This window comes from Heliangelus exortis, chromosome 1 (assembly GCF_036169615.1).
Source record: "Heliangelus exortis chromosome 1, bHelExo1.hap1, whole genome shotgun sequence".
Taxonomy (NCBI): Eukaryota; Metazoa; Chordata; class Aves; order Apodiformes; family Trochilidae; genus Heliangelus; species Heliangelus exortis.
In genome coordinates, this window is record NC_092422.1 from 85,498,843 (window position 1) to 85,524,716 (window position 25,874).

Sequence of the window (25,874 nt, forward strand, 5' to 3'; positions counted from 1 at the left end):
TGCAGGGGAAGGCAGTTCATGGCCTTGCTTACTTCTCACAGAGAAGTTCTGGCTGTGCTCTGCATGACCCTGCAGCTCTGCCCTCCTCCTGCTTTGTAGCCCTGCTGTGGGGAAGCTTCACTTACTGGGCTCATGCTAATCCAAGCAGTCTCCTGCACCCTTGTGTGCACACCAAGAACTCATGGGAGCATGGCCTATCCAAGAGTTGTGCCATTTCCCCATCAAGCTGGATTGTGAATCAACCAGGACCCCAGGTAGCAGATCATTAGATAAATTGCAATACAGCTTTTGTGGTCCAGTGGATTACAGCTGGGATTAAGGGCCTGCTTTACACTTCCTATGGGCATATCACTGTGATTGCTCTCTGTCCTGGAGAGTCTGTCTTAAAGGCAAAATGGTACTCACTCAATGGCCTCAGGGCCAGAGAGGAAAATAAGTCCCAGGTTTGGTCATTATTCTGGTTGCTCTGGCTCTGTACACCAACAAGTCTACACAAGTTAAGAAAAGACTCCATTTAGTATGTTTTATTTTAATCTTTGATTAGGTTTTAGTGTTTGAATAATGGCTTCTCTGACAAACATGATGTGTCACATTTCCAGGCTTTTAGACAAGAATAATGAGCCACATGACCTTTCACTTCTCAGGAGCTGCTCAGCCATTGACCTGTGATGCTGCACAGTGCAAATAATCACTTCAGCTGGCTAGGGCTGTGTAGTCCCAGCTCTACATTTCATATCCAGTTCACTTTTCAATGATTTATTTGCAGTCTCTGCTAAACCACAGTTAAAGTTATCCAGCACTTGGCATGCTTGATCAGTAATAGATAGCCCTTGCCAACAACACAGTTTGTTTTGAAGACAAGTATAACTAGGAGACTGAGAATAAATGGATAGGTTAAGAGGTCAGATGTGGGTACTAATGCCCATCCTCTGTCTGAACACCAACTCTCCAAGCACAGCCCTGGCATCCAGCAGACCTTCCTTTCTTTTCCTCTGCTGCCCTTGGACTAAGGTGAAAGCACCTCTCTGTAGTCAGAGCTGAGCCCGAAAAAGAAGAGACTGGCAAAAAAATATCCTTTCAGAAAAAAAGAAAGGCTTCTTAAAAACAAGTCTTCATGCTTTTGCCTTTGTCACAGGCCACACTTCGGAACTGCCACCATCCAGAACCTTCAGCTCCAAGATCAAATCCAGCCTGGCTAGTCCTGTCCTGGCTGCAATCACACACTGGGAGCCTCGGCATCACCTGCGGTTCCTTCTCGGGAGCCTTCCCCAGCAGCAGCAGGAGCAGGAGCAGCAGCAGCCGCAGCAGCATCCCATCGCATCCCATCCCATCCCCCCACTGCTGTGCCAGGTCCGTCCCTAGGAGTTGCACTCCTCGCAGTGGCAGGAGAGGATGTAGCGGTAGGTGGCAGTGAGCCGCATCCCCCCCGAGCATCGCAGCCTCATGGCCTTCAGCTTGGAGGTCTGGGGCCGGCAGCAGTGGCAGGTGGAGCGGAAAGGCTGCTTCAGAACCGTGCTGAAGGAAACCATGGGCTCGGAGCGCGACGTCTGGCTGCAGCGCCCTTCGCAGCGAGCCAGCAGCACCATCTGTGAAGGAAGAGAGACGGGTTAGGAAACGTGTGTCCCCCTGTGTCCCTCGGGTGCATTGATCCCCGAGATGTGTCTGGGAATGCTGAGGAGGTGAAGGGAATCTCCTTCTGGAGTCCCAGGCACTGACACCGGTAAGGACTGCAGGCTCTGATTTTCTGAGGGCTGAGCCCGGGGTTCCAAATGAGCAGGGCCAGCCCTGCTTTCCAGGCACAGTGACTGCAGCTCTGACTTGCTGGCCCCAGATTTGCGGTAGCTAAGCCCTGAAAGTATCAGCCAGTCTCATACTTTGGTTGTATATTTTCCAGCATTTTTAGTGTATATACTAGTGATCAGTAGCACTAGTTCTTAGGGCCAGTGGTTATCTCAAATGCTTAGATACATAAGGGTATAAAGTAGAAGTATAAAAGAAATGCTCATTTCATTGCTTTTGAAGAAATAAGTTTCTAGCTTCTTCTACAAAGATCACCTTGAATACACATGCATTTATATATTATTTCATCAGTTGTCTCTGTATAAAATGCACTGCACAAAATAAGGCAGTGAAAATGTAAGCAAGTATGAACTTTTTTGCCAAATGTGAGTGTTCACTGCGATTTTCCAAAAGTAGTGCAGGCTCCATGGCTCTTCTTCTCAGCCAAAGCAAGGTAACTGTCACAACAGGAGGTGTTAAACAAGGGAAGCCCCCGTGGAGTTTTGTACTTCCCTTTCCAACAACTCCCTGTTGAGAAGTAGAGATGGAGAGAGTCTAAGATCTTTAGAGAGTACAGAATGGATCTTCTGAAGCTCAAGAAACTATGTAGCTAGAAACAACTGTTACCACATTGATGATGGATAGGTGTTGGACAAGTTTCAATCCTTATACCTTCATGGGGAATTAAATACTATTAAATTCCAGAACATCTAATTATCATTAAGCAACACAAACTTCAAAATCGACTTATTTTATCATCTCAATAAAGTCAAAGTGTTACAGATGTGAGAAAGTACGCAGTAAACCCATCACAAGTCTATCATAGGATTCCCATGGTTATCATAGGATAACCAGGGAAGAAAATTATATTTTAACCATTCTGCATGTCATGTTTTTTTCAGACAATCTAAAAGGATAACTACAAATGTGACAGCAAATATTTTACAACATTAAACACTTCTGATCTTCTTTCACTACACATTGATGTATTGGCTGCAAATCTCCAAGTCTCACAAGCATCTCTTTAGTCTGAATCATGAAGAAAGAAGAGAGAGAATATTCTTTGTATCAGGTAGGAAATACCAGCGCTCCATGGGAAAGGCACTGATTATACATAAAGAACATTCTTTGCACAGTGCTTAAAATTACTTTTCTAAGAGCATTTACATGCTAAATGGTTTGCTTGGATATGTATTAATATCACACAACCACAGAATGGTAGAGATTGGAAGAGACCACTGGAGATCGTCTAGGCCAACCCCCCTGCTAGAGCAGGATCACCTAGAACAGGTTACAAAGGAACACATCCAGGCAGGTTTGGGATCTCTCCAGGGATGGATACTCCACTACCTCCCTGGCCAGTTTGTTCCAGTGCTCTGATATTTTCTGATATTCAGTTTAAATCTCCTGTGTGACCATCACCCATTGATGAGATACCCCCTCAGCCTCCCTTTTTTTTTTCTAAGCTAAACAGACCAAAGCATATTGACAAGCACACTTCCAGTTACACAGACAAATCACAGGGAAGACTTCTTCATGAGCTGATAATCTGGGTTTAATCAAGAGATGGATTTTGTGGTTCTCCAATAGATTTGCCATTCTTCTTGATTTGTAGTATAAATAAAGGTATGGTCCTCTTCCTGTGGTTCTTCCTATTCATACACATACTCACTTCAACTCTTAGTATTAAAATAGTGGGAATGAGATTTCAGTGTTCTGTTTAGCCACACCTTGGCTTTAGACATGCCACCTGTGTCAAGCTCCTTGTTATTGGTGTCTTTAGTGCATACAAGAATAGAAAAAGGGAAAATTATTGCAGTGTTTTAAAGATTTACTTTTGTCCTCTCATAAGCAACACTTCCCATAGTGAGAGGCAGGCAGCCTGTAGAAGATTTACCTGAGTATCTAATCCCACCTGGATTGTGAAGGAAAGGCAGCAGGTTGGGACTTTTTAAAAAGTTTCCTTCCCACCATCTTGACAATTGTTGTTAGATCCCTCATTTTGACCAGTTCATGAGATTGTGCCCATGCTCTCTCATAGGCTGTTCCCAAGCATTTGGTGAAGAGGATGGTGAGGAGCAATACAAGAATACACATGCCAGCTGCTTGAAGGGGAGTTGTAAAGACAATGGAATGAAGCACACATCAGGAGTGGCAACTGGAGACATGCAATGGCCACATTTGCTTTTTGAGAGTTTCAGAGGATCTCCAGAATCCCTTCCAACTAATATTTCTATGACTCTGTGATTTCAGGCCAAACGTGACAGGACAATGTGCTGTACGGTGGAGGTGATCTCTAATGGTTGGTGCTTCTGGAGCTGGGAAGGTTAATCACTTCTGGTACTGTTACCCTAATGACTTTTTATGGCACACATCTGCTCCTATACCTGCAGATAAAAATCATCAGGAACAGGGTTAAGGACTACAGAAGACTTGCAGCAGTGTTATTGTATTGCAGAATTACTTGATGTGCCAATATCCATGTCTCAGTACATTACTCAAGAACAGTAAGCTTTCTTCTGCTAAAGCAGAAACAGTCAATATTTCTTCAGTATGCACTGGCATTTATAATTGCTTAGCAAGCTTTGTCTTTGAAAACATCTTCTGTTCTGTGGAGATTCTGACTTTAATCTTAGATGTTTCTGGCTACTTAGTTTTTCCCAAGAGTATGGTCAGCATTCATACAATGTACAATTGTACAAACTGTTGGTTTAAAGCTCTGGTTTTGCAAGACAGAGTACATTTTTACAACAGGAGCTGCACCATGGGTATCAAATCAAGCTTGCAGGATGAAAGAAAAAAAATCAGGTTTAACTTTTTGATAACGTTCTAAACTTCTGCACTAACCTGAAGTCCTCAGCAAAATTTAATCTCCTCCAGAAAATCCACCAGTGGATTTTGGCAGGTGTGCAAATGAGCTGGAATAGCATGTACATTAAAAGCTTTGCTTTGCCATTTCATCAATCTCAGCAGCTGCTTGTTGCACCGTATACTATAGCACAATAGAGATTATCACCTGAATAATTAGTACTGATATGATGGCATAGCACAGTAATAGAGTGGGTGTATATATAGTAAGAGTGTGTGGGTATTTTATAGTCTGATATGCATGTCTCTTGGCTCCCCTTGTTCCCCACACCCGTGAGCCTCTGCGTGTCACCTTGCGATGCTGCATCCGGAAAGGTGGCGCACTGCAGCCATGAGGGTCTTGCGTGTATGAGCAGATAGGGAAAAACAAGTTTTGTTACTTAAAGCCAGCAGTGTGACAGGTATCTGGATAGGCACAGAAGACAGCAACCTGAATCTGAGGTAGTGTTTGACTCCGATCATGTGAGCCATATTGTGGAAATTTGGAAGCTGAGAACGGATTTGGTACTAAGGGTGTTTGTAGTCCTCTTCTGTAACAACCAGAGGCACAAAATCAAAGTGGTTGAGGTGCATGAGAACAGACTTTAACACAATATCCATTGCTTGGCTTCAAGTAGACAGTGCTGATAATCTCCTGAGCTAACTCATGAGCAAATATCTTCAAGCATTTGCTAAATCTTTCTTCATTTGGTCCATGTGTCTCTGTGCTGGATTCTTTAGTGCAAAGGTATCAGTGGTGAGTACTCGTCTGGTACATCTGGAGGAAGCACTGGTGACAGCCAGCACTGTAATTTAGGAGGCTCTGATTGCAGCAACGAGCCAATCCAGCACATGGAAGACCAGTGGGTCTCTGTCACAGAGGTCAGGCAGAATCCATTATGGTCAGGAAAGGCAATATCTCATGAGATGACACAAACATTTTCTTGAAATCAAAGGAAAACGACGGTTTTCAGGGACAAATAACCTTCTTCCAACCCTCTTTTGTATCTCTTTCATACATACTATTACTATGATGAATTAGATTTCTGAAGGCTTTGGAAACCTGTTTTCAACATCTGCCTGAGGTCACAAGCAAGAGGGATTTTAATGATTAAATTATACTGAGTGGATGTTTCCAAATGTAGCAAGACTACTTCCCATGTGGGTATAATTGGCAGCCTCCACAGAGAAGCACAGTGGACATAATCCTTTTTAACCAAGACGGACAGCAAACGTAATACGTCTTGCAATTTCTGAAGCCATTTTTAACTTCTGTAATTCTATGCTGAACTAAAAGGGAAAACATATGGAATGAAAAAGGATGGCTGAGTGGAACCAATATATCAGGCCAAAAAAGGGCAAAGTCTCTGCTTGACATCAATTGTCCGTCCAAGCTTCACAATGGAAACTTGGTGGAAGCCAGAGGTACCACAATTCCCACAGCTACTCCCCACAGAGCTGTCCTTTTTTTGACTTGTTTATATTTTATCACAATATATATATAGGAACAGACATTACGTCTAATTTTCATTAGCAAGTCTAATATTGGTCTGTGTTTATAGGCTAGATCCAGAACAGAAGCCATATGTCTAGCAGGACGATTCAGATCCCTAAGACCTTAAGAAAAGAGTTTGATTTAACAGAGCGAGGTTTTTTAGAAAATACCAGAATTATTTGGCTTTGTATGGAAACTGTTCTCATATTCTGCCTCTTCATAAGAAGACCACACAACTTGCAGTATTGTTAAAAAACTGTTCGTGAAACCGTTGTGGAATTTGGGAATCCGAGAGATGTGATAATATTGTCAAACAAAAATTCCATTTAAGGCTTGATTTAAAAAAAAATAATGGACATTTCTGCAGTCAGAGTTTATGTCAACAATTTTTTTTCTCAAAGCTCAGTTTTGAAACAATATGGTTTTCATTATGTGCTTTCCCTGTTCCTATTTCAATCAGTCCCACTCCTAAAGGCCTAATTGCTCTTCTGTGTCATGAGGCATGCTAGCAAATTGTTGGGTTTCCTTCCATTGAGCAGAAAGCAATGCCCTGAGCAGGGAGGAAAAGCATGGGCTGGCTGCAGGGCATGTGGGAGCTTGTGGAGTTTTGGGTCTGGAGGTGCCCTGGCAGCAATCTAATGATGAGTGTCCATTTGCCTTGGGGGCAGGAGGTGTTGACCATGGTGGTGTCCATTGGAGAGATGGTGGTGGTGAGAGACAAAGCCATGCTGTGGGAACCTGCTGCAGGTGGGGAAGGAGGATGGGTGGATGATGGCCCACAGGAGAGGAGAGACCACGGCCCTTTGTTTCTGGGTCGGAGAAGCCCCATCCATCATCCTTCAGCACTAAATTGTCTCAGGATCTGGGCTGGTACCTGTTCTGTTTATTATCTTTTTCTGAGGTAGTGTCCCCTGGCTACCTGTACTCTGCATTTTTCATCAATCTAGTGAAGTCACCACTTGTTACTCATTCCTGTTCTGTATGTGGAGGTGCACAGAGGGAACCTACCCAAACCTGCAAACCAAAGTGCCTCTGGGGGCCACCTACCATCTTGCCTATGTCACATACTGCAGCTACTATTGCTCTCTGGCAGCACAGGGAGCCAAAAGCAAGGGGCAGCTGGGTAGAGCATCACCACCCCTGGACCAAACCATCATAGTAACTATGGCTTCTCACGTGTAACAGCTGATCTGAATTGCCATGGGATGGGAAGGATGATAGCACCCCTCGGCCAGGACATAAAAACCACCCATACTTTTCACATTTGCCTCTCACTGGTGTTGACTGCAATAAAATCAGTTTTTCATTAACAGATACATCTCTGCAGTCCTGTATGTTAAGGATGGATGTTTCCCAGATGACAAGAAAGTCAAGGCTAGGCTAAAAGCAGAACAAAAGTCACAAATCGTGCCTGCTTTTACTACTTGGGTTCAAGAGCAGTGGGGCAAAAGCCTCTGTTCTCCCATGTCTCCCATCACTCTCTTACTCAACACAGGTTTGGCAAAGGCATTGGTGTTGTCAGTTGTTCCCTCCTGTTAATCCAGGGATTTGGGTGCATAAGGCAAAGTCACTTTCCACAGGACAGAGGGATGGTCCAAGCAGAGACTGTACATCTGAATAAGCTCTGGGTTAACTCAGCTGGCAGAAATTAAGACAGCAGACCAGCAAGAATTTTCCCATTGTTTCTCCCCATTCTTTCTCTCCACACAATGAAATAAATTACTGTGGGCTACATGGGCCAGCTGCTAAGACATTTTGACACAAAATTTTCAGGCTTAAAAATCTCAAATGAAAGGTAATCTTTTATTGCTTTCTGCTCCTAAGGCCTACAGTAAACACCTAATTGTCATTCTGTACGATAAAGAGGCACTGAAACTAAACAGGGGAAAAGAATTAACAATGTTTTTTACATTATTTTTTTCATTACCATTTTACAGCTTGATTTGTTCTCTCCAATGCCTTGCCTTAAAACTTACACATCTACATACTTTGTTTTAAAGACTCGCTTGAGGGAGGGATTGATTGGGATTATCTAAACTTCCAAACTAGCCCATCGCCTTGACATTGGTGGCAAAGACCCCAACATCCCCCTTTGAATCTTATAATTTACTGCATGTTACCATTACCATCATGCTATGGCTTTCCTTTTGAAAAGGTAGTCAGGAGCCTTTCTTTCGAGGCCCTGTTCTGATGTACATGCTCAGATGCCCCTACATCTGTCTGTCACGGCAGACGGGTTTTGGTAGCAAGGAATCCGTGCAGAGAAAATCCAGCAGAGTCACTCAGTTAACAACTCTGCTGATGTAGCACCCTGCTGCAAAGAGGTGTGAGGCAAACCCTTACCTTTGAGCTGCACTTGTACAAGGGGTGGCTGATGGAGTCGACATAGTGATGCCTCATACAGCGGCTGGGATCAGAGTCGATGATGAAGGAACTGTCTGCTTTACCCTCCGTGTCTCCCATCATGGCCAGGAGCGAGAGCATGGAAATCGAAGCTGCAAGTACATGACTTCCCATTGTCGAGGAGCTTCTCTCTGATAACAGCAGAGGGAGGTAGAGTATTAAAAAAACTCCAAAACCTGGCAGTCAGTTCCTTTCCAGGATGGTGAAGAGTCTGGTTTAAGTCTCTTAGCTGTCATTTTTCTTCTCCAGTTAGAGTTTGCTGAGATTGTAATCCGTCAAAGAATCTCCTGCGTAGCTGGAATAAAAACAACATAAATCACAATCCTGATCAAAAAGAGCTCTGGAGAAAAACAGGCATAAATAATATTAAGGCACACAGGATTTTTGATAGCCAAAATACAGGCTCTGAGTGAGCATAATTCCCACAGTGGGTAGAGTATATGGCATTAGGAAGGAGATATCAAGGCCTTGTTACTTTAAGCATTGCTCTGAGTTTTATCATCACAAGTGCTACAATGCCAATCTTCCTTACTTGGTGATGGCCCTAATGAGTTCTTCTCAAAATGGTAGTTAGTAACACATCAGAGATTTCTGCAAATTGAGAGGACTCTGTATCCACTCGAAGTATCAAAAAAACAAGCTCACTAGGGAAAGATAGACTGCCTCCTACATTATTGGTGGGAATTTCTCTTGGTAGCACATGGAAAGGATAGAGGCAGCTGACCCCTGGCTCTAGGGGCTGCATGCAAGGACAAAACACAGGGGATGGGGATGCCAAGCTTTGAGACCAGACATGGGCAGTGGGTTCCCCTGAGAAATTCATACTCCCCTGAGTATGGATGTGCACTGCATGGGGGACCTGCACCTAGGTCTGTGGCTGCCCTGCTCTCCCAGGTACCAAATTCACATACACGGTGGGCATGCTTTACCTACTTATTCGTCAGGCTGCCCTTGCTGAGTTTCAGTCTCCTTCCCATTAATAAAGAGCAGCACCTGAAAAATACATTATATTCCATAATATTCAAGTACATCCCAGCTATCAGGAAAAAAAAAAATACACTTAAGCAGTCACGCAGATTGCCACTCAAGCATCTGGATTTCTGCCCTGTGTTGGAGATCAAGAGATCCCCCAAAAAACAGGTGCAGCACAGCTCCCAAAATGTTCCCTGTAGCTCTGTGCCAGCAGGGAATGGGGGGTATCTCCCTCAGCTGCTTCAGCACAGACCCTTGATTCTTCTCATGAAGCCTTTAGCCCCACATAAGTGATTTCATTTTGATTGTGCTATAAAGAGCTATAGCTTGAAAGAGCTGTGAATTACCCAACAACATATAGACCGATGAGGCTAAGAATAGTTGGAAGTAGAGTTAAAAACGTGAGGACTTTCTGGAGAAATTTTTGATAAAGCGGTTCTCTGGCCATGCAGAAATGCTCCCCCAGAGCCTTTTGCCTATTTAATGAGTGGATGTGTGCATTTATTGCCTTATACAAGCCTCTTTTATAATTGTTTTGTGGTTTGCTGGCAATACTCTAAACCAACCGATACTCATCTCTCGAACAGGCTGAAATTACGAGGCCTCCCCACCAGAGCGTTTAATGATTTGTGTGTTGCTCTATAGCTTCCTCAAATGCTTTTGTAAGAGGAGTGCATAACAGTGAGAAACACTTCCAGAGTTCACCCAGGCTGGGAGTTGGGACTTGTTGGACTGAAGTGACATACAAAGGCTGAAGCTGGGAAGAAACGTAATTAGGGATGCTTTGTGTGTTTGACATTTTGAAAAGCCTTTTTTTGGATTTCAAACTACTGTTCATGTGCCTAAGTAGAAACAGAAAAAAATCTCTCACTTTGGATTTAATGGACAAGATATATTTGCCAGAGTCTGACCTATGGCCTGCTGTCTTTTCCTCATGCAAATGTTTTTCAGTGGATATGGCATTAAAAAGTACTGTTTCTTTGCAGTGCAAGGAGCTTAGGCAACACTAAGCACTTTGGATCTCAGATTCATTTATGCACAGTCTCATTCATGCCAGTAAATATCCCTCCAAACATTTATCAGGTTAAGAGAGAAATCCCTCAGTCATGGGAGCTGTGATGGACTCCTTCCCAAAAGTGAACTGTACTACTGTGGTTCATGGAGATGATGCCCAAGGATTTGCTAACAGGAGGAGTGATGAACTTTCGGGTTTTTTTTATTTAACCTTTTACCTACATTCCTACTCTTCTTTATAAAGAGGCTGACCAAAACACGCTGTTTGGCAAGGGATCTCTCCAACATAGTTAATCACTATTACACACCCAGTAATTCCCTCTCTGTCCAAATAAATTTACTTGATATTGGACAGCCTCATCTCATGTGCTATTACATCCAGGGAACCCCATTTCCCACTCTCTCTGTCCCACTGTTAATTTTGTGTTTCTATATCTTTCTACAGTTTTGATCAGTATGATTTAATACAGTGAGAGAAATCCAGAATCCTGGCTCAGTTTTCAAAGGCTTATCTCCCTAGTTTTCTTCAGGAAATAATTGGATGACATAAAGTCGGCCTCAATGAAAACACGCTGAGAAAGCTGGGAAGAAGCAGGGGAAAAATTGAGAAAAGGAAGACGTTTGTACCTTCTTCAGGATAAGAAGTAAAAATTCTAAAAGTATAAGCAATTTCACAGTCTTTTAAAATTACCCTAATACCTCCCTGGCAAATAAATGTAGTGAGCTCTGTTAACAAAACTTTCAGGGAAGAAAAAAGCACTGTTATCCCATACTTTTTATTAAAAAGAGAGACTGCAGATGTAAATGTGACCCATCTTCTGTGAAAAAAAATGTGTACAGCTGTTGATACACACACTGAACAAAACAAGTGTGTAGGTATTGGAAGAAGGAGTGGTGATTTGCACATGCCAGAATCTCCTAACATACATGTATGAAATATATACATATATTTTTCCAGTACATATGCCATATTTATATACATAAAAATCTCACAAAGACATTAAAACACATAGAGCTTAGTACGTAGATTTTTGATTGCATATAAAAAGTCTAAATATTTTCACTCAGGTGCATCACTGTTGTCAAGTATGTTGACGAGATATTTGCCATTTCTAGCTGATATTGTGCAATGGCATTTCACTTTAAACTAGTGTTCTTTTTTTTTTTTTTTTAAGTTGTATTTCTTTTGAAATGTTGTCTGAAATCATAAAAACCTAGACAGTACATGATATCGTAGGTAACATAAGTAGCTGTATAAAACCGGAAGCAAGTACACCTGTAATCATTAATCACTATAGCTGTACTCAAGATGACATTTTATTTCATTTTAAAAATGCACTTCTTTATAAAAATCAACAGTTTCACATAGAATTCTTATTCTTTTATGTAGGCTGTTTTTTCCTCAGTTTCTTTTCATGTGGAAAATCTATGGTAATCACCCCATCTGCCATGCTAATGAAAAGGAAGATTAAATGCTCTCTCTTCACAGTGTCCAGTAAGGAAAAGAATGCAAAGATGACTTCATATTCTCAGGCTGAAAATTGGCTACAAAAATATTTGACCTAAGAGCAGATGAAAATCACTACTCCCCATTTTTTCAGAATTTACTGATAGGAGCATTACATGTTGTTAATAATAGTCTTATAGTACCCTCTCTATAAAACTATTTTTCAGGAATTCATAGAGACATAACATACTAGAAGCTGTTACAGCTGTTACTTAGCACTGCTACAGCTGCTACCTAAAAACTGCAGAGAAAAATAGAAGACATCCCAAAGAAAGACCATATGAACATACAATCCCAGACTGTATTGCACATGGACATAGAGGCAGAGTTAGGGTTATCTTTCCAACTTCATGTTGTTATTAACTGCTTTTTGAATGCTGAAATAACAGTTTCTTATCCTGATCTTAATATCATTTAGAGAATGGTGAAGGTTAAGATTTTGTTTTGCTTTAAGGACAGAATAAAATTCCATCATCTGGAATTATTTAGCCAGTCACTTTGTGAGAACATAAACAGAAATTCCCTTTTTGCGATGTATCTTGGAAAAAATAAAGAGCTGAGCAATTCTCCAAAGGTCTATTGGATCTGCACTGCTTGTACCCTGGAAGGTAGGAAGGGAGCAATGGAAAAGCTCATTTATAGTGTACTTCTACTGAGCTGTTCCCTGCTCCTGAGACCCCTGAATTAGGCATGCACGTATGTTCAGCTTGGCCTTCGATGTCCATGTTTGAGACTCCTGCTTGATGATGAGGGTATAATTCAAGTCACTCAATGTCTTTTATGTTTCAGAGGCTGCCAAAATCCCATAGGAGCAGCAGTGTGTATATATAACTAAGCCTGGCCTTGCATGCTGAGCATATTTAGTAAACACAATTACTTGGATTCTACCATATGGTTCCCTCATTCTCGGTTTGTTATGTAAACAGAAGAGTTACAAGACCACTCAGTTTCTCCAAACTCCAGCCCTAAAAAAGTGTCACTGATCATAAATATGTAGACACACACATGTGTGTGTGTGTATGTGTGCAGTTCACAGTGATGTTCTGACAAAAAAGCCACAAGGATCTTGATGAGACCAAACTGGATTTCTCAAGAACTTTAGCCAACCTGGAAAATTTTTGGCTAGAAAGATGAGGATGTGGGCATTTTGCTCTCCAAGATCTGGGCTGGAGTGGAAACAACTGTTTTGGGCAAACAACACCATCGGGTTGTACCAGGGTTTGGGGCAATCTGTGCTGGAGGTGATCCCCAGTCCCCCAGCCCTGGGCATGGGGTGACACTGTGATGTCCCCTCTGCTCCTGCCAATCCACTGTACTCACATGGCCCCTGGCAACACATGACTGTGATTTCTAAATAACAGATTTGTGCTTTCAGGGAACTTGGGGAGCCACTTTTTCTGCTTCTGCAAAACATTGCCAAGGCCTCAGCTGGGTCTTTGGCTGGGGCTTCCCTGTTTACAGAGCTTCCCCACAATCGACCACAGATCACAGAGGACAGCAGCAACTGGGCTGCCCTTTTTCCAGGGCTACCCTTGTGAAGGATTATCCCTCTCCCCAAACCATGTGCTGTTCTGCATGTCCACAGTCTTGCTCTGAGGCCACATCTCCACTGGGACATTAAACTTCCTTGGAGTGGTTCTCCAGCTCTGCAGTGACATGGCTGGTGTGGTTTGATCCCAGATCTCCTTCAACCTCCAGAGCACACAGATGGCTTCCACCCCATGAAACAACCTTCACCCTGTCTGGGAACAGCTTGGGAAGCACTGTGTCCTGTGGGACAAAATTATACAAGTGACCAACCAAGCAATTTAAAAGAACAATTTATGAAAGAACCCAAGATACTGTGTCTGATCCTGTTTTCTGTTTCATTGACTCAGGAGGTTTATCAGCTCCGTGTATGTTTTAGTTCTGTAAATGTGTACAATCATCTTCTTATCCAGCTATTTTATAGTTGCCACTTCTGTTCCAGTAGTGAAGTAACTGGCCTCCAATATATGCTTTCAAAATCCTCACTCCACCCTGCAGCCACCTCTCCCAACACCTGACAAAGTCACCAAGGGGCCATGTGGCAGCCAGGAAGCATCAGGTGAGCACAGTGAACTCAAGTTGTTTGTGAAATATCTCCACGTACCATGTGAACTGGCTTTTTCCCCTAAATGCTAAATGAGTGCTAAATGAGTGTCTGCCCTGGTGACAACCAGCTGTGCTGAAGCTTGTCCCCTTTGAGACCAAGGGGAACATTCTCACCCATCATCTGGGAGCTCCATCCACCCCTTACACAGCAAGTCACAGGGCAGCATGTACCTGCCAGGAGGCTACATGAATAACATCTCTCCTGGCCAGAGCTGGGGGCAGCTGGTAGACAAGAGGGGAGGGGAAGAAAAAAGGCAGTGGAAAAGGCAACAGGCTCAAAAGAAGGGACTTAAGCCTCTTCATCTGCGTGTTCACCAGATGGAAGCATATCTTCTGGTCCTATCTTCTGGTTGGGCTATCCTCCTGCCTTCCAGCCAGCATAGATACCAAAAGGAGAAGCTGTACATCACCCCTGAGCACCCTGAAATATCAGACACGCCAATGATAGCTGAAAATCCTGCACATCATTTTCTGCTGTGGTCTTTGCTATGTCTCTTAGTATTTCAAGAGGTGAATTCCTGTGACTGTAAGCAGACTGAAACAATAGAAACACCATGGCAATCAAAGCATACAAAACAACTTAGTAATGGCAGCAAGTACAATGAAAGAATGCCATGCTGCAAACACCTCTGGGACCATGAGCATGCATGGGATGAGGACATCAGGGACTGGTTCCCCAAGTTTTTATAGTGTGGCTCATGTAAGGCCCCCATAAGCATTCATGCAGTGGTGACCTGGGGCATGAGGTGGAACAAATTAAGCTGAATAGCACTTGAGCTGCCTGAGCTTCCCTCTCCTTTTGAAGTTTCCAGGAATATTCCCAGCCCTTCAGGTAGCTACAAGAGGGGGAGCTAACAGTACTTTCTTGCTAGGTGGTTGAAATAACAAACTCTAGTGGGTACTGCAAGCTGGCCCCTCGCCAGCAGACAGGCACTGGCCAACATGGAGAAAAGGTTTTTAATATACACGCAGAGAATAACTGCTGGTGGACAAAAGAGCACTTGTATTTTTATTCTTTCCTTTTCTTGCTTCCAGGAAACTTTAAATAGATTGATTAAGGGCATGTATGGGATCGTTCTCTAATGAGCTAGTAGAGCCATTTAATGGCAAGGTGATGCCAGCCTTTTCTTTATTCTTGTGTCTCAACTGTGTTTCAGAGTAGTTTTGGTCTTGAGGCTGGGACAGGAATTGAGAGGACTACAGTTTCCCACTTGCTTATCCAGAGGTTGCTGTATGGGATCACACCCGAGTAAAGAACCAGGCTCAAAGCTGAGCTGTCTAAGTAAGGTTGCCCATCCCTCCCAGGAGGCAAACCAGCAAGGCTGGCTGCTGGCTAAAGTGCAAATATTCCCAGCCAAACTTTAGCTATAGGATTTGCTTCAGTAATTACCTATACTTTAATCTACTTTAGTCTCATGACCCAACATGAGGAAAAATGACTCTTGGCCAAATGACAAGTTGCCAAGAGGTCTGGGGCATTCAGGCATGTCCCCTCTACCTGTTGGAGTGTGTTAGAAGCAGGTGGAGGGTTTCCCCTTCTCTGTCTTTTACTGTATTGCATGCCTGATGATTAAAGGTTGATGTATTTCCTAGAGGAAACTCAAAAGACTGTAGTTATCAGTAGATGCAGCCATAGGAATACTTTTCTTATTCTTTAATGCTAAGTGAAGATATCCCTGCCACCAGGACCAGCAGAGAATGCTATGCATAGTGGAGACAGCAAATGACTGAAGGGGATGTTTGTTTGGTTTTTTTTTTTTTTTTTGACACTAGGGGAAAAGAATTCTCTCTTTGTTTATATACAGGCAAAATTCAGAAATTTACCTCAGCCCATGATAATTAGGGAACCTAAATATTTGGCTCACGATAACAATTTTATATCTTCTAACAAGGGGAAGAGCATTTGCTGAGGTCCCACTCTCTTTGAGCTGTGCTGCTATGACAGTAATGCTATTGTCACTGCCATGGTATGCTTAACCTTTGCCAAACTAGGGCTGGGGCATTAACTCAGATCCTCAACTCACATGTCTTAAAGGGCAACATAACCTGTGCTGCCTTCCCACTGCTGGTCTGACAGAGTTTGCAGCTCAGTAATAATAAGCACAGAAATGTGACAAGCGTAAGCTGTAACAATGATTGATGAAAACAGAGAAATAACAAAGGGAAGCTGAAAAATAGTGATGCAGTGGAATTCCTAGGAGCGGTGTCTCCATGGCACCAGCAGCCTGATAGCCTGACATCAGAAGAAAGGCCACATTCGTCTGTAGTAGAAAGGATCTCCATGCCACACAACAAAATTCCAGCAAACAGGACAAGGACTGATGGTGTCTGGAAGCGATAGTGCCATTGCTACCCAGATAATAGTCTGAATTAGATTATGTGAAAAAAGAAGGAATATATAGACGGCCAGCTGCTCAAAGGCTTACTACAACCTTGCTTTTATTGTTCTGCTAAGTTAGAGGTGGGGCATCAGAGGGATTCCTAACATACCACTGAGAAATTTTAATATGTTCCACACTGACACATATAAAAAAGAAATAACAGCTGATCATAGTCAGAGGACACTGAAGCATCTCTTTGTATGCATGCACAGAGGGGGCAAAGTGGGGTGCTTTCAGCCAGGGAAAGTCAGGCACCCAAGCTAATCTGACACCACCTGGACCTTTCTATTGCCATTAAGCTGAGTTTCAGCAGAAGGGCTGCTGAGCAGGAAGCAAGACAGCAGAAAAAAAGGTGATCTGGGCATGGCTACTTGCCCCATCCCAAAATACCTGGTTGTGGAGAAGGGCAGGGGTGCTGAGAGGCTGCATGTTTAACACTGATGAAAAGAAACATATGTTTACACAACGAACAATGATCTGTTAGAATAAGATATCACCAGGGGCAAAAGTTTAGCTGGGCTCAGCAAAAGGCCTTGTTATGTATGGGAGAGTTATGGTCGGAAGGCTTTAATTTTTAAAGAGTTTTTGGAAGGGTTATAAACTCCCAGGACTCTACCAGTTCAGTTGATGGGGTTAGGGAAAAATCCTTTGCTACAGCAAGTTACCCTCCTGTAGCTGCCTGCCACAAAGTCTCTACATCTTTCTTTGATGCGGCTGCCTTTAGCCACACTCAAGAGGTGGATTACTCAAATAACATGGGACTGTGGCATGGACTCATGCAGTAAAACTTTTCTAAAACTCAGTGAGACAAGTCCTCATACTCAGCAGGACATTAGAGACAATGTAGTATTTGTAATACAACTATCTTATGTTTTTCATTTCAATGGCAGTAAGGTAAGTTTTTTCCTTCTATTATTTCTTCTACTTTCAGTTGAACAAATAATCTACCAGGCTTGTTGCAAAACCAAATGTCTCAGTGGCTTCATGCAAGATTTGCACCCTAGAGAGTCAACTCACTTCAAGGTCCAAGAACAACCTTGAACACTTCCTAATGCATCTGAGAGGAGACAAGCCAGGAAGGGGACAGAGTTGGTGCCAGGATAAATAGGGAATGAAGCCCAATCCAGAAGGACACCCAGTCAAATGAGTCATCAAAGGCATTGATGTCAGTCCCCAGGGGGGTGGCTCACTTCCCTCACACCTGGGAAAAAGAGATTGCAATCCTGGCAACTCAAGCAAGGAGGAACATACAGGTGCTTTCACAAGCTTCAATGGTATGTGAGGGATTTTTCCAGTGTTGGGGGGGTGGGACAGATGGCTTCTGCAGAGATCAGCCATGCATAGGTAGCTACCCTGGGGTATTGCTGCTGCAGACTGTACAGAAGACTGTCCATAACAAGTACCCTGCTCAGCAAGGAGGAATCATCATTATTTTGCAAGTTTAAAACATCTACTGCTTATACATTTTCTTTTAAATTGGAAAATCTTAAAGCATCTGCTTATAATACCAGTATTGAACATAATATTTCATTATTCCAGCAAGAGCATCTAATAGTCATTCTGGGAAACACAATTTCAAACTGGTAAATTATTACTCATCAAAAAGTTCTCTCATGTGTATAACTGCTCACAGATATGAATAAGGTCCCACAACTCAAGCAAAAGTAAGCATCACTAGTAATTAAAAAGAAAAAGAAAGAGTCATAAAGAATAGATGTTCTTCTTGGGAGGGACAAAAAAACAGAACTGTGATTATTATGTCTACGTTTATTGACCCAACCAGGCTACTGTGTTGCTTCTATTAGAAAATAGCTATGCAACAGGGAACTAGTTTGAAGTGAATTTATCCTCACTGCCAGTTTTAAACTGTCATTTACCTGTCCTTTTCCAATACAGAGGATTCTTACCTCTCAGCCACAAGCACAGTTCTGAAGTTTTAGAAACTCTTAGTTACATTTAGCATACAGACATTACTTTCATCTTTAAAGAGCTGCGGGAAGCACAGCAAGTTCAGTCTCATGCCATCTGTCCCAGGGAGAAACAGATAAAGAACTGTCATGGGGAGGCTATGGGAGAAATGTAAATGGATATGAGGGATGTTGAGAAAAAAATCAGTCCTACGGGAGTCAAGCCACACACATCATCTTGCAGATTGAGATCTGCCACAAGAAAATCACCTCTCCACAGACACTGTGTGTGAGCCTGCTTTACTGACACTGCAGCAGTCAGCTAAGGTAGGACTGAGATTGCTCTTCCGATGATTCAGCTTTGTTTCTCTGGTTTTGTTTTTTTGTTTGTTTGTTTGGTTGGTTGGTTGTTTTGCTGCTGGGCCCATCGATTTGGCCTTCTATAAGTTTAATTCACTCACCTGAGTCCTAGCAGGGAGCTTTCTTCCTCAGCCAGGCTCTCCCAGGGCAGTATCCGTTCCCGCGCCTCGCAGTTGCGCTGCGCTGCTGCTTCACGGCGGGGCTCAAGGCAGTGAAACTCTCCTTTTGTCAAACCCAGCGGCACAGAGAAGAGTTACGCTCCTGCCTCTGACACACAGCGAGACGATCTGCCAGCGAAAGGAGCCGAGCCTCCCTCCCTCTCCCCTTCAGCAGGCGGTCCGGGGTCCTGCAGCATCCTCCCGTCTCAGCTCCCGGCCGCACAGCCGCGTTCCGTGTGGAGCTGGCGGGGTCGGCTGCCTCCTAAATATATACCCCTCGGCGGCAGGGCGAAGGCAAACACCGTAGCTTTCCTCCGAGGTTTCAGCCAATCCAGGGAGTGTATTCAATCTGCCCTAATCCACAACCGCTGCTGTCCACTCCGTGGTAAAGCTTCCCAGAAGTTGGGATAAATAATAATGTGCCAATTAAGAGTGCTCCCGTGGAGCATGACACACAAAGCTAGAAATAAATATTGCCTGTTGTTGCAAATTATTCTAAGCACTCCGGCAGATGACTGGCAAGAGAACAGCATGCATAAATAGTGATAAAAGTAAACAGTCCAGCTTTAAACTTGCAGGCTTGCCTGTGTTCATACAGCCCTATTGTAATGGGACAAAGAGGGTGGTACCGGTGGTACCGGTGCTCTCTATGTGAATTTGGGACAGAGTCCAGCACGTCCATTCACTCCAGACTCCTACATCTAGGACCAGTGCAGATCTGCAGACGTGAGGCTGGCATGCTCACAAGAGTAGATGTTTAACCAGGTTGCTCAGAAGTACACTGGACTACCTATTGGACTGCATACAGGCATCCTTCAGACAAGAGATACACTTAAAGATGCAAGGATAAGAAGGAGACACAGGTACTAGACCTGTGTCAATTCCACATCAACACATTTTAATTAAAAAAAAATAATGGTACAAGCAGAATGTGTGCTTGTCAGATAAAGAGATTAAGAGCTCAGTTTAAGCCCATCTAATACTCAAAATTTAGAGGAATAGAGATTTGTGCTCACCTTTGGAAAATGCACTGCTCTTTCCTCCCCTCAAACTCCTCAGAGAGCTAAAAAGAAGTTACTTCCGAATGCTTTTGTTCTTCTGTCCCTCTGTCACATGGCTTGCCTTTTTTATCTGCAACACGTAAAAGTTGGGGCTGTTGTTTAAGGGAGAGAAGGAGTGGCAGAGGGAGAGGGAAAAGAGAGAGAGAGAGAGGGAATGTCAAATGGAAAAGTGCCATTGCAGTCATATATCAATCAGAGCAGCACAGCAGCAGCTCACTGGCAAATGGGAATTCCACAGAAATGTGAAGCTCTTGTTATCTGAGAAATCACAAAACACCACCAGCCAAGGTCCTCTTTGCAGGGACCTATTGTTGGCAAGCTAAGGAACAGAAGAAAATGCAGGCACTTTGTTGTGGTTGTTGTTATTTGGGATCTGGAGATATGTGTGCTATGGCATATGAAAGCCAGTCAAATAGAAATTCTGAATCAAATTCCTTCCTCAACAAATGCATCATCTGCAAAACAAAACAAAGCAAACCAAACCACTGAGAAGCAAAGTAACAGATCTAAGTGAAGAATCTGAAAATAAAAAAATTTGAATTAAAAAAGATTGATATGTGTGTGCACATGGAAAGCATCTACAGAAAAACAACTTTTCCTCTAGATTACATATTAATTTCTCTTTTTTTGGACAGGTTCTTCTTGGATTCTTTCTTCTTTGACTGTGACTAATCTCAGATATCCTAAATTTAAGCTGTAATGTTTCACTACAATTGGTCACCTACATCATCTGACATTCTCTGGCTCTCGAAATGGATAAGCAGACAATAATTTTCTGTAAAAATACTTGTCTGCAAATCTTCAATTCCAATGCTTCATATAACTTGCCTGAAATTCTGAAGTTTCTCTCAAATAAACTCAGAAGTTTGCTCACAGAAGCTGGTCTACTTAAACTTTCAAAAAATATTCTTGTACTTTACCCACCTTCTTCTGTAGAATGCCCCATTTGAAAATAGTTATCCTTCTAGCCTTTATATAAAAATTTTATCTCTTATACAAAAATTAATTCCCTGAGGGGTTGAAGGCAGACCCTATCCACCAGAAAAATGCATTTGCAGACAAGAGCATCACAGCTCTGGATGCACCAAACCCTCTTCTCCACTTTCATGGAGAAGCACATTTTCTTTCCCCTTCGAGTGCCCCCTATTCACCCTGCAGCATTCTGGGAAGCACAGAACTTAGCCAGTTAATTAAAAAATAGGTGACATAGCTGGCCATTCACAAGCTGGATCTGTTCAGAGGCACTGGCCAGCAGATGGACGGGGTCCTGTGTCAATTGTGTTTGAACTCTAAAGGAAAGTTGGTATTTGATGGATGGTGTTATTAGCTAAATGTCTTATGTGGTATAAGATCAAAGAACAGATGGAAATTATGCATTAAAAATAGAATAATCTAAAAGAGGAATGGCTTGTAGATGAGTAAGCATCATGGAAACAATAAAGGAGACATTCTTTGGCTTGCTTTGCTGCATAGCCAGGTTTGGCTGGTGGGATAAACAAATGATCCACTTAGGACCAAGATGCCCAGGATGTGAGTTTTGCTGCACATTTTTTCCCTCATATTCAGGTTTCACATGTTTTGGTTCTTAAGCCAAGGCAGGTGTTTTGTCACCAACCATACCATCTCCTCCTCCCTCGCAGATGCCACTGCAGTTGCCCAGGGTGGATGATGGCAGAGCACACCAGAGGCTTTGCCTCACTGTAACTTCAGGCTCAAATGTCACTTATGCTCTGGCACTACACTTACCTGAAACAGATAGATTACACATAGTGATATTTTTCAGTTTAGCTGACACCCTCTTTTAAAACTAAGGCTGTTGGCCATTATGCTGCCAGGTTGGCTCTCTTTTTCTATGGGAGACCTCATCACTCTCTACAACTCCCTGAAAGGAGGGTGTAGCCAGGGGGGTTTGGTCTCTTTTCCCAGGCAACTCTCAGCAAGACAAGAGGGCACGGTCTCAAGTTGTGCCAGGGGAGGTTTAGGTTGGACATTAGAAAGAATTTCTTTACTGAGAGGGTGATCAGACATTGGAATGGGCTGCCCAGGGAAGTGGTGGATTCTCTATCCCTGGAGATATTTAAAAAGAGACTGGATGTGGCACTCAGTGCCATGGTCTGGTAACTGCAGCGGGAGTGGATCAAGGGTTGGACTTGATGATCTCTGAGGTCCCTTCCAACCCAGCCAATTCTATGGTTCTATGATTCTATGAAAGAAAGCGGCTCATATACTCCAGTTGCTTGCACTAAGGAGCTGCCCTGTGAAAGGCAAATCTGCAGATATTGGCCAAAAAAAATTTTTCAAGAAATTTTAAAAAGGCTCTCTCTTTTTTTTTTTTTTTATCTGCACCTTGAAGATCATGTTTGGCAGTAAGTGGGATTTAATCAGCAGTTACCTGACCTCACAGGCTGGTGACTTATAAACTGACACACTCATTTGTGACTTTTTGAGTGAATTTATGCACAAAAGTAGAAGCCTCAAATGTAGCCTTCCCCCACCTCAGAAACACCATGGCCTATAACTTTTTCATAGCTGTTATAAATCTTCATCTTCTCTCAACCACTGTGACTTAATCCCACTCATAAAAAGTCATTCTAAAGAACCAAATAAAAAAGGAAATTGCAGGAGCTCAGAGCTCAGTTTTCAAAGATGGTTAAACATCTGAGATGGTCCTAGATATTAGATAAGATCTCCAAAAGATCTAAGGTATCCTGCTTCCACCAGTTTTGATCTAAGTTCACTTCAGAGGGAGTTGCTCTCACTCTGCAGTAGTTTCCTGAAAACTCAGTTTAGGCTCTCCCAGCAGCAAATGGAGAGTTTCTATCCCAAATTACTTTCAGTTCAGGCCAGTTTAAGGTTGGTAACAATAACAGTTTTTCCCTCTATGAAGAACCAAAGATATTTTCCTGATCCAGTTGGGCCAAAATATCTATTACTTTAAACAGGTAAAAGTAGGTAGATAAATCCCTCCCTCGAGGACTCAGGCTGTAATTTTTGAAGAGGTGGAGGTCCAGCTCTGCACAGAGTTCTACCAACCTCCCTGGATGCATCCCTGTGAAATGCATTGCAGACCTGCAACCCTGATTCACAGATTTCCTTATTCCACAACTGTGTGACTTACAAGACTCATGTTTGTCCTCAGAAAAGCAGTGTACTACCATTACCTGTAATTAGGTAGGATGGAATTGTTTGCCCCATGGGCATCATTAAGCACTGTGTTGTTTCCTCAAAGGAGCAAGATATCACATATCCATTGTGCCCGTGTTGTGAAACACATTCAGAATTTTGCTGCCAAATCTATCTTTTCAACAGAAGGATTTTTCCAGTTGAATTTCCAGGAGATGTTTTCATTCTTAGACAGTGGATAACAGACCTCCATATCATCAAAGATACTATCAGAACAGGTGTTACTTGGTGTCTGTGCTGCTTGTGTGTGCAAAGACCATGAAGGGAGTACACACTCAAGGACAATATTTCAGTGTAGATACAAACTCACACTCAGGCACAGACATGCACACCATGGCTGCAAGCAGGCAGAGGGAGTAGGATGTACAGGAATGCTGCTCAGGGAAGGACAATGCTTTGTTCCATTACTGAGCTGATAAAGGGTGTTTTATGTTTGGGTCTTGGCTATCAGTATTCTTTTCATAGCTGGGAATGTAGGAGGAACTGAAAGTATTGTAATGATAGTCCACAGTAACAAGCAAAATAGTTAAATAATTAATATATACTTTATGCAAACAGGAGTCACACAGAATTCTTAAAAGAAGGATTTTCTATCATTTACATAATCAAAATAAGCATTTGGTAAATACTCTTCCAAATAATTATAATTACACACCCCAACATCAGTGCAGGACCAAGTGACACAAAAGACTAGGCACCCAATGTTTTTCATCTTTTTTGTCACCATTGCACAGTCTCTCAGATTCATTTTGCAAGGATATTTAAATACTTAGATACATTTTTCAGTAACCTAGATGATTCTCTTCTTTCAACATTCATATGTATCCACAAGTGTGTGTTCTTAAGACAAAGTATCTGGAAATGTTTATTCAGTGTCTTATACATACACCACTACTACAGTAAGGCTGCTTTCATCTAGGGAATAAGGCTGCTATGGAGAAGACTGTGAAAACTGGATCTGAACTATTTTCTTAATCATTTTACTACAGTAGTCAGAAAGACATATTGCCTGGAGACTATACTTGGACTTTAGATAGCCTGGAAATTGTGGCTGCAGCAGGACCAGAATCTGCTGTCCCCTTGGTTCCATCAGCAAGAAGCAGGAGGAGGGCAGGTTGGGCTCCCCTGTGATGTGTTGCCTACAAGTGCAAATGTCACTGGAGTATCCATGCTTAAAAAAATTAACTCAAGAGCCTGGTAAGGAAAATTCTATACCAAGGAGAGATCTGTACAGCCAGTGGCTTGAACAGGTCTCAAGGAGAGAGCCTGGTGGCAGTCAGGCTGGGAAAGATCAGCGTGAGTGATCTGAGTGCACCAAATCATAGAATCCTAGAATTGGCTGTGTTGGAAGGGACCTCAGAGATCATCAAGTCCAACCCTTGATCCACTCCCGCTGCAGTTACCAGACCATGGCACTGAGTGCCACATCCAGTCTCTTTTTAAATATCCCCAGGGACAGAGAATCCACTACTTCCCTGGGCAGCCCATTCCAATGCCTGATCACCCTCTCCATAAAGAAATTCTTTCACTGCTCTGCTCTCCTAACAATGCCACTACTCACACTCAGGCTTCCTTGCACACATCCCAGAGCCATGATGACCAACTTACATACAACAGTGAGGAAGCCTGGGTTCCCACATGGTTTTAAACCTACAACCCTCATGGTTACCCACTCAGGTTTTGCCTCTGTATTATCTTCAACTCCTTGATGCCTGCATCTCTTGATGGTGTGCAGTGCTCCATCTCTCTCCCATATAATTTTCAACTGCTTTCAAGCCTCTGCAAGACTGCTGCCTGAGCAAGGGCAGCACTCCCTCCATGGCTGGCAAGGACATGCTCATCACACAGCATGCTGTGGCTCCTTGCCTCCTCAGACTTCCAAACTGTAGGTACATCAGTGTCCTGCAGGACAGCAATAAGGGGAAACTCCTGCCTGAGCACCACAGATTCTTACATATCCAAGAACTTGTGTAAAAGCTTGATTTTCTGGGGCACCTTTGCGTTGCTGTTAAAGTTGGTTGGAATTAGACAGGTGGCTGTAACACCAGAGGAAGAGGCTAACATCAGGGCAGACAGACAAAAGACAGCTCAAGTCTATTGAGATCACAAATATTTTTTAATAATTTAAAAGTAAAGGCATCTTTTTTCTATTTTCAGACGCTCCTGGAAGACAGAGTATCTTTCTCCTAGAAGAGACTGCAGCCATCATAATCCTTGTCCCAATCACATTTGGAGTGATTGAGCTAGTTCTTTAGAGCTAGCAGAGAAAGAGAAATGCTACCATGTTTTTCTGAATCTCAACAATATGGATCAACAGTTCTGCAGACATATGTGGAATTTATCCACCCTTCCTGAAGTCAGATATCTCAGTCTCAGCTTGGGTCCTCTTATTGCGAGTGGGAACCACACGTAGATACTGCCTGAAGGGCTGCTCCCTTTGCTGATGATTGGACCAGGTGGAATTGCCTCTTTTGGCAATATCCATTTATCTCTATTAATAACAAAGGGAGCCAAGAGTGACTAGTCCAGATTTAATCTTCCAGCTGTTGGATGCCTGGGTTAGGGCAGATTAATTCCACCTTTCTGGTTGTTTCAAATTATCTTGTAAGCATATGTGGTAGATGTATAACATACACAATATCCATAGTGGTACATAGGCCAGTGCTAAAGATCT

At 42.9% G+C, this 25,874-nt stretch overlaps 1 protein-coding gene across 7 annotated transcripts in view; it reads right to left on the reverse strand.

Moving 5' to 3' along the window:
- Positions 1–509: 509 nt before the first annotated feature.
- The window catches only part of NDP (norrin cystine knot growth factor NDP), a 41,141-nt gene continuing 15,776 nt past the window's right edge, over positions 510–25,874 (reverse strand). For 2 of the 7 annotated variants that reach the window (XM_071751508.1, XM_071751503.1), the window contains 5 exons: positions 19,973–20,109; positions 18,900–19,416; positions 9,458–9,517; positions 8,465–8,819; positions 510–1,586 (listed from right to left, as the gene is read on the reverse strand). In XM_071751508.1, the coding sequence (XP_071607609.1) occupies positions 1,359–1,586; positions 8,465–8,638 (402 nt within the window). In that variant the 5' untranslated portion in view covers positions 8,639–8,819; positions 9,458–9,517; positions 18,900–19,416; positions 19,973–20,109 and the 3' untranslated portion in view covers positions 510–1,358. Of the gene's footprint in view, positions 1,587–8,464; positions 8,820–9,453; positions 9,518–18,899; positions 19,417–19,972; positions 20,110–25,874 lie in introns of all 7 variants that reach the window. The other 5 variants (XM_071751492.1, XM_071751509.1, XM_071751514.1 and 2 more) reach the window with 5 other exon arrangements.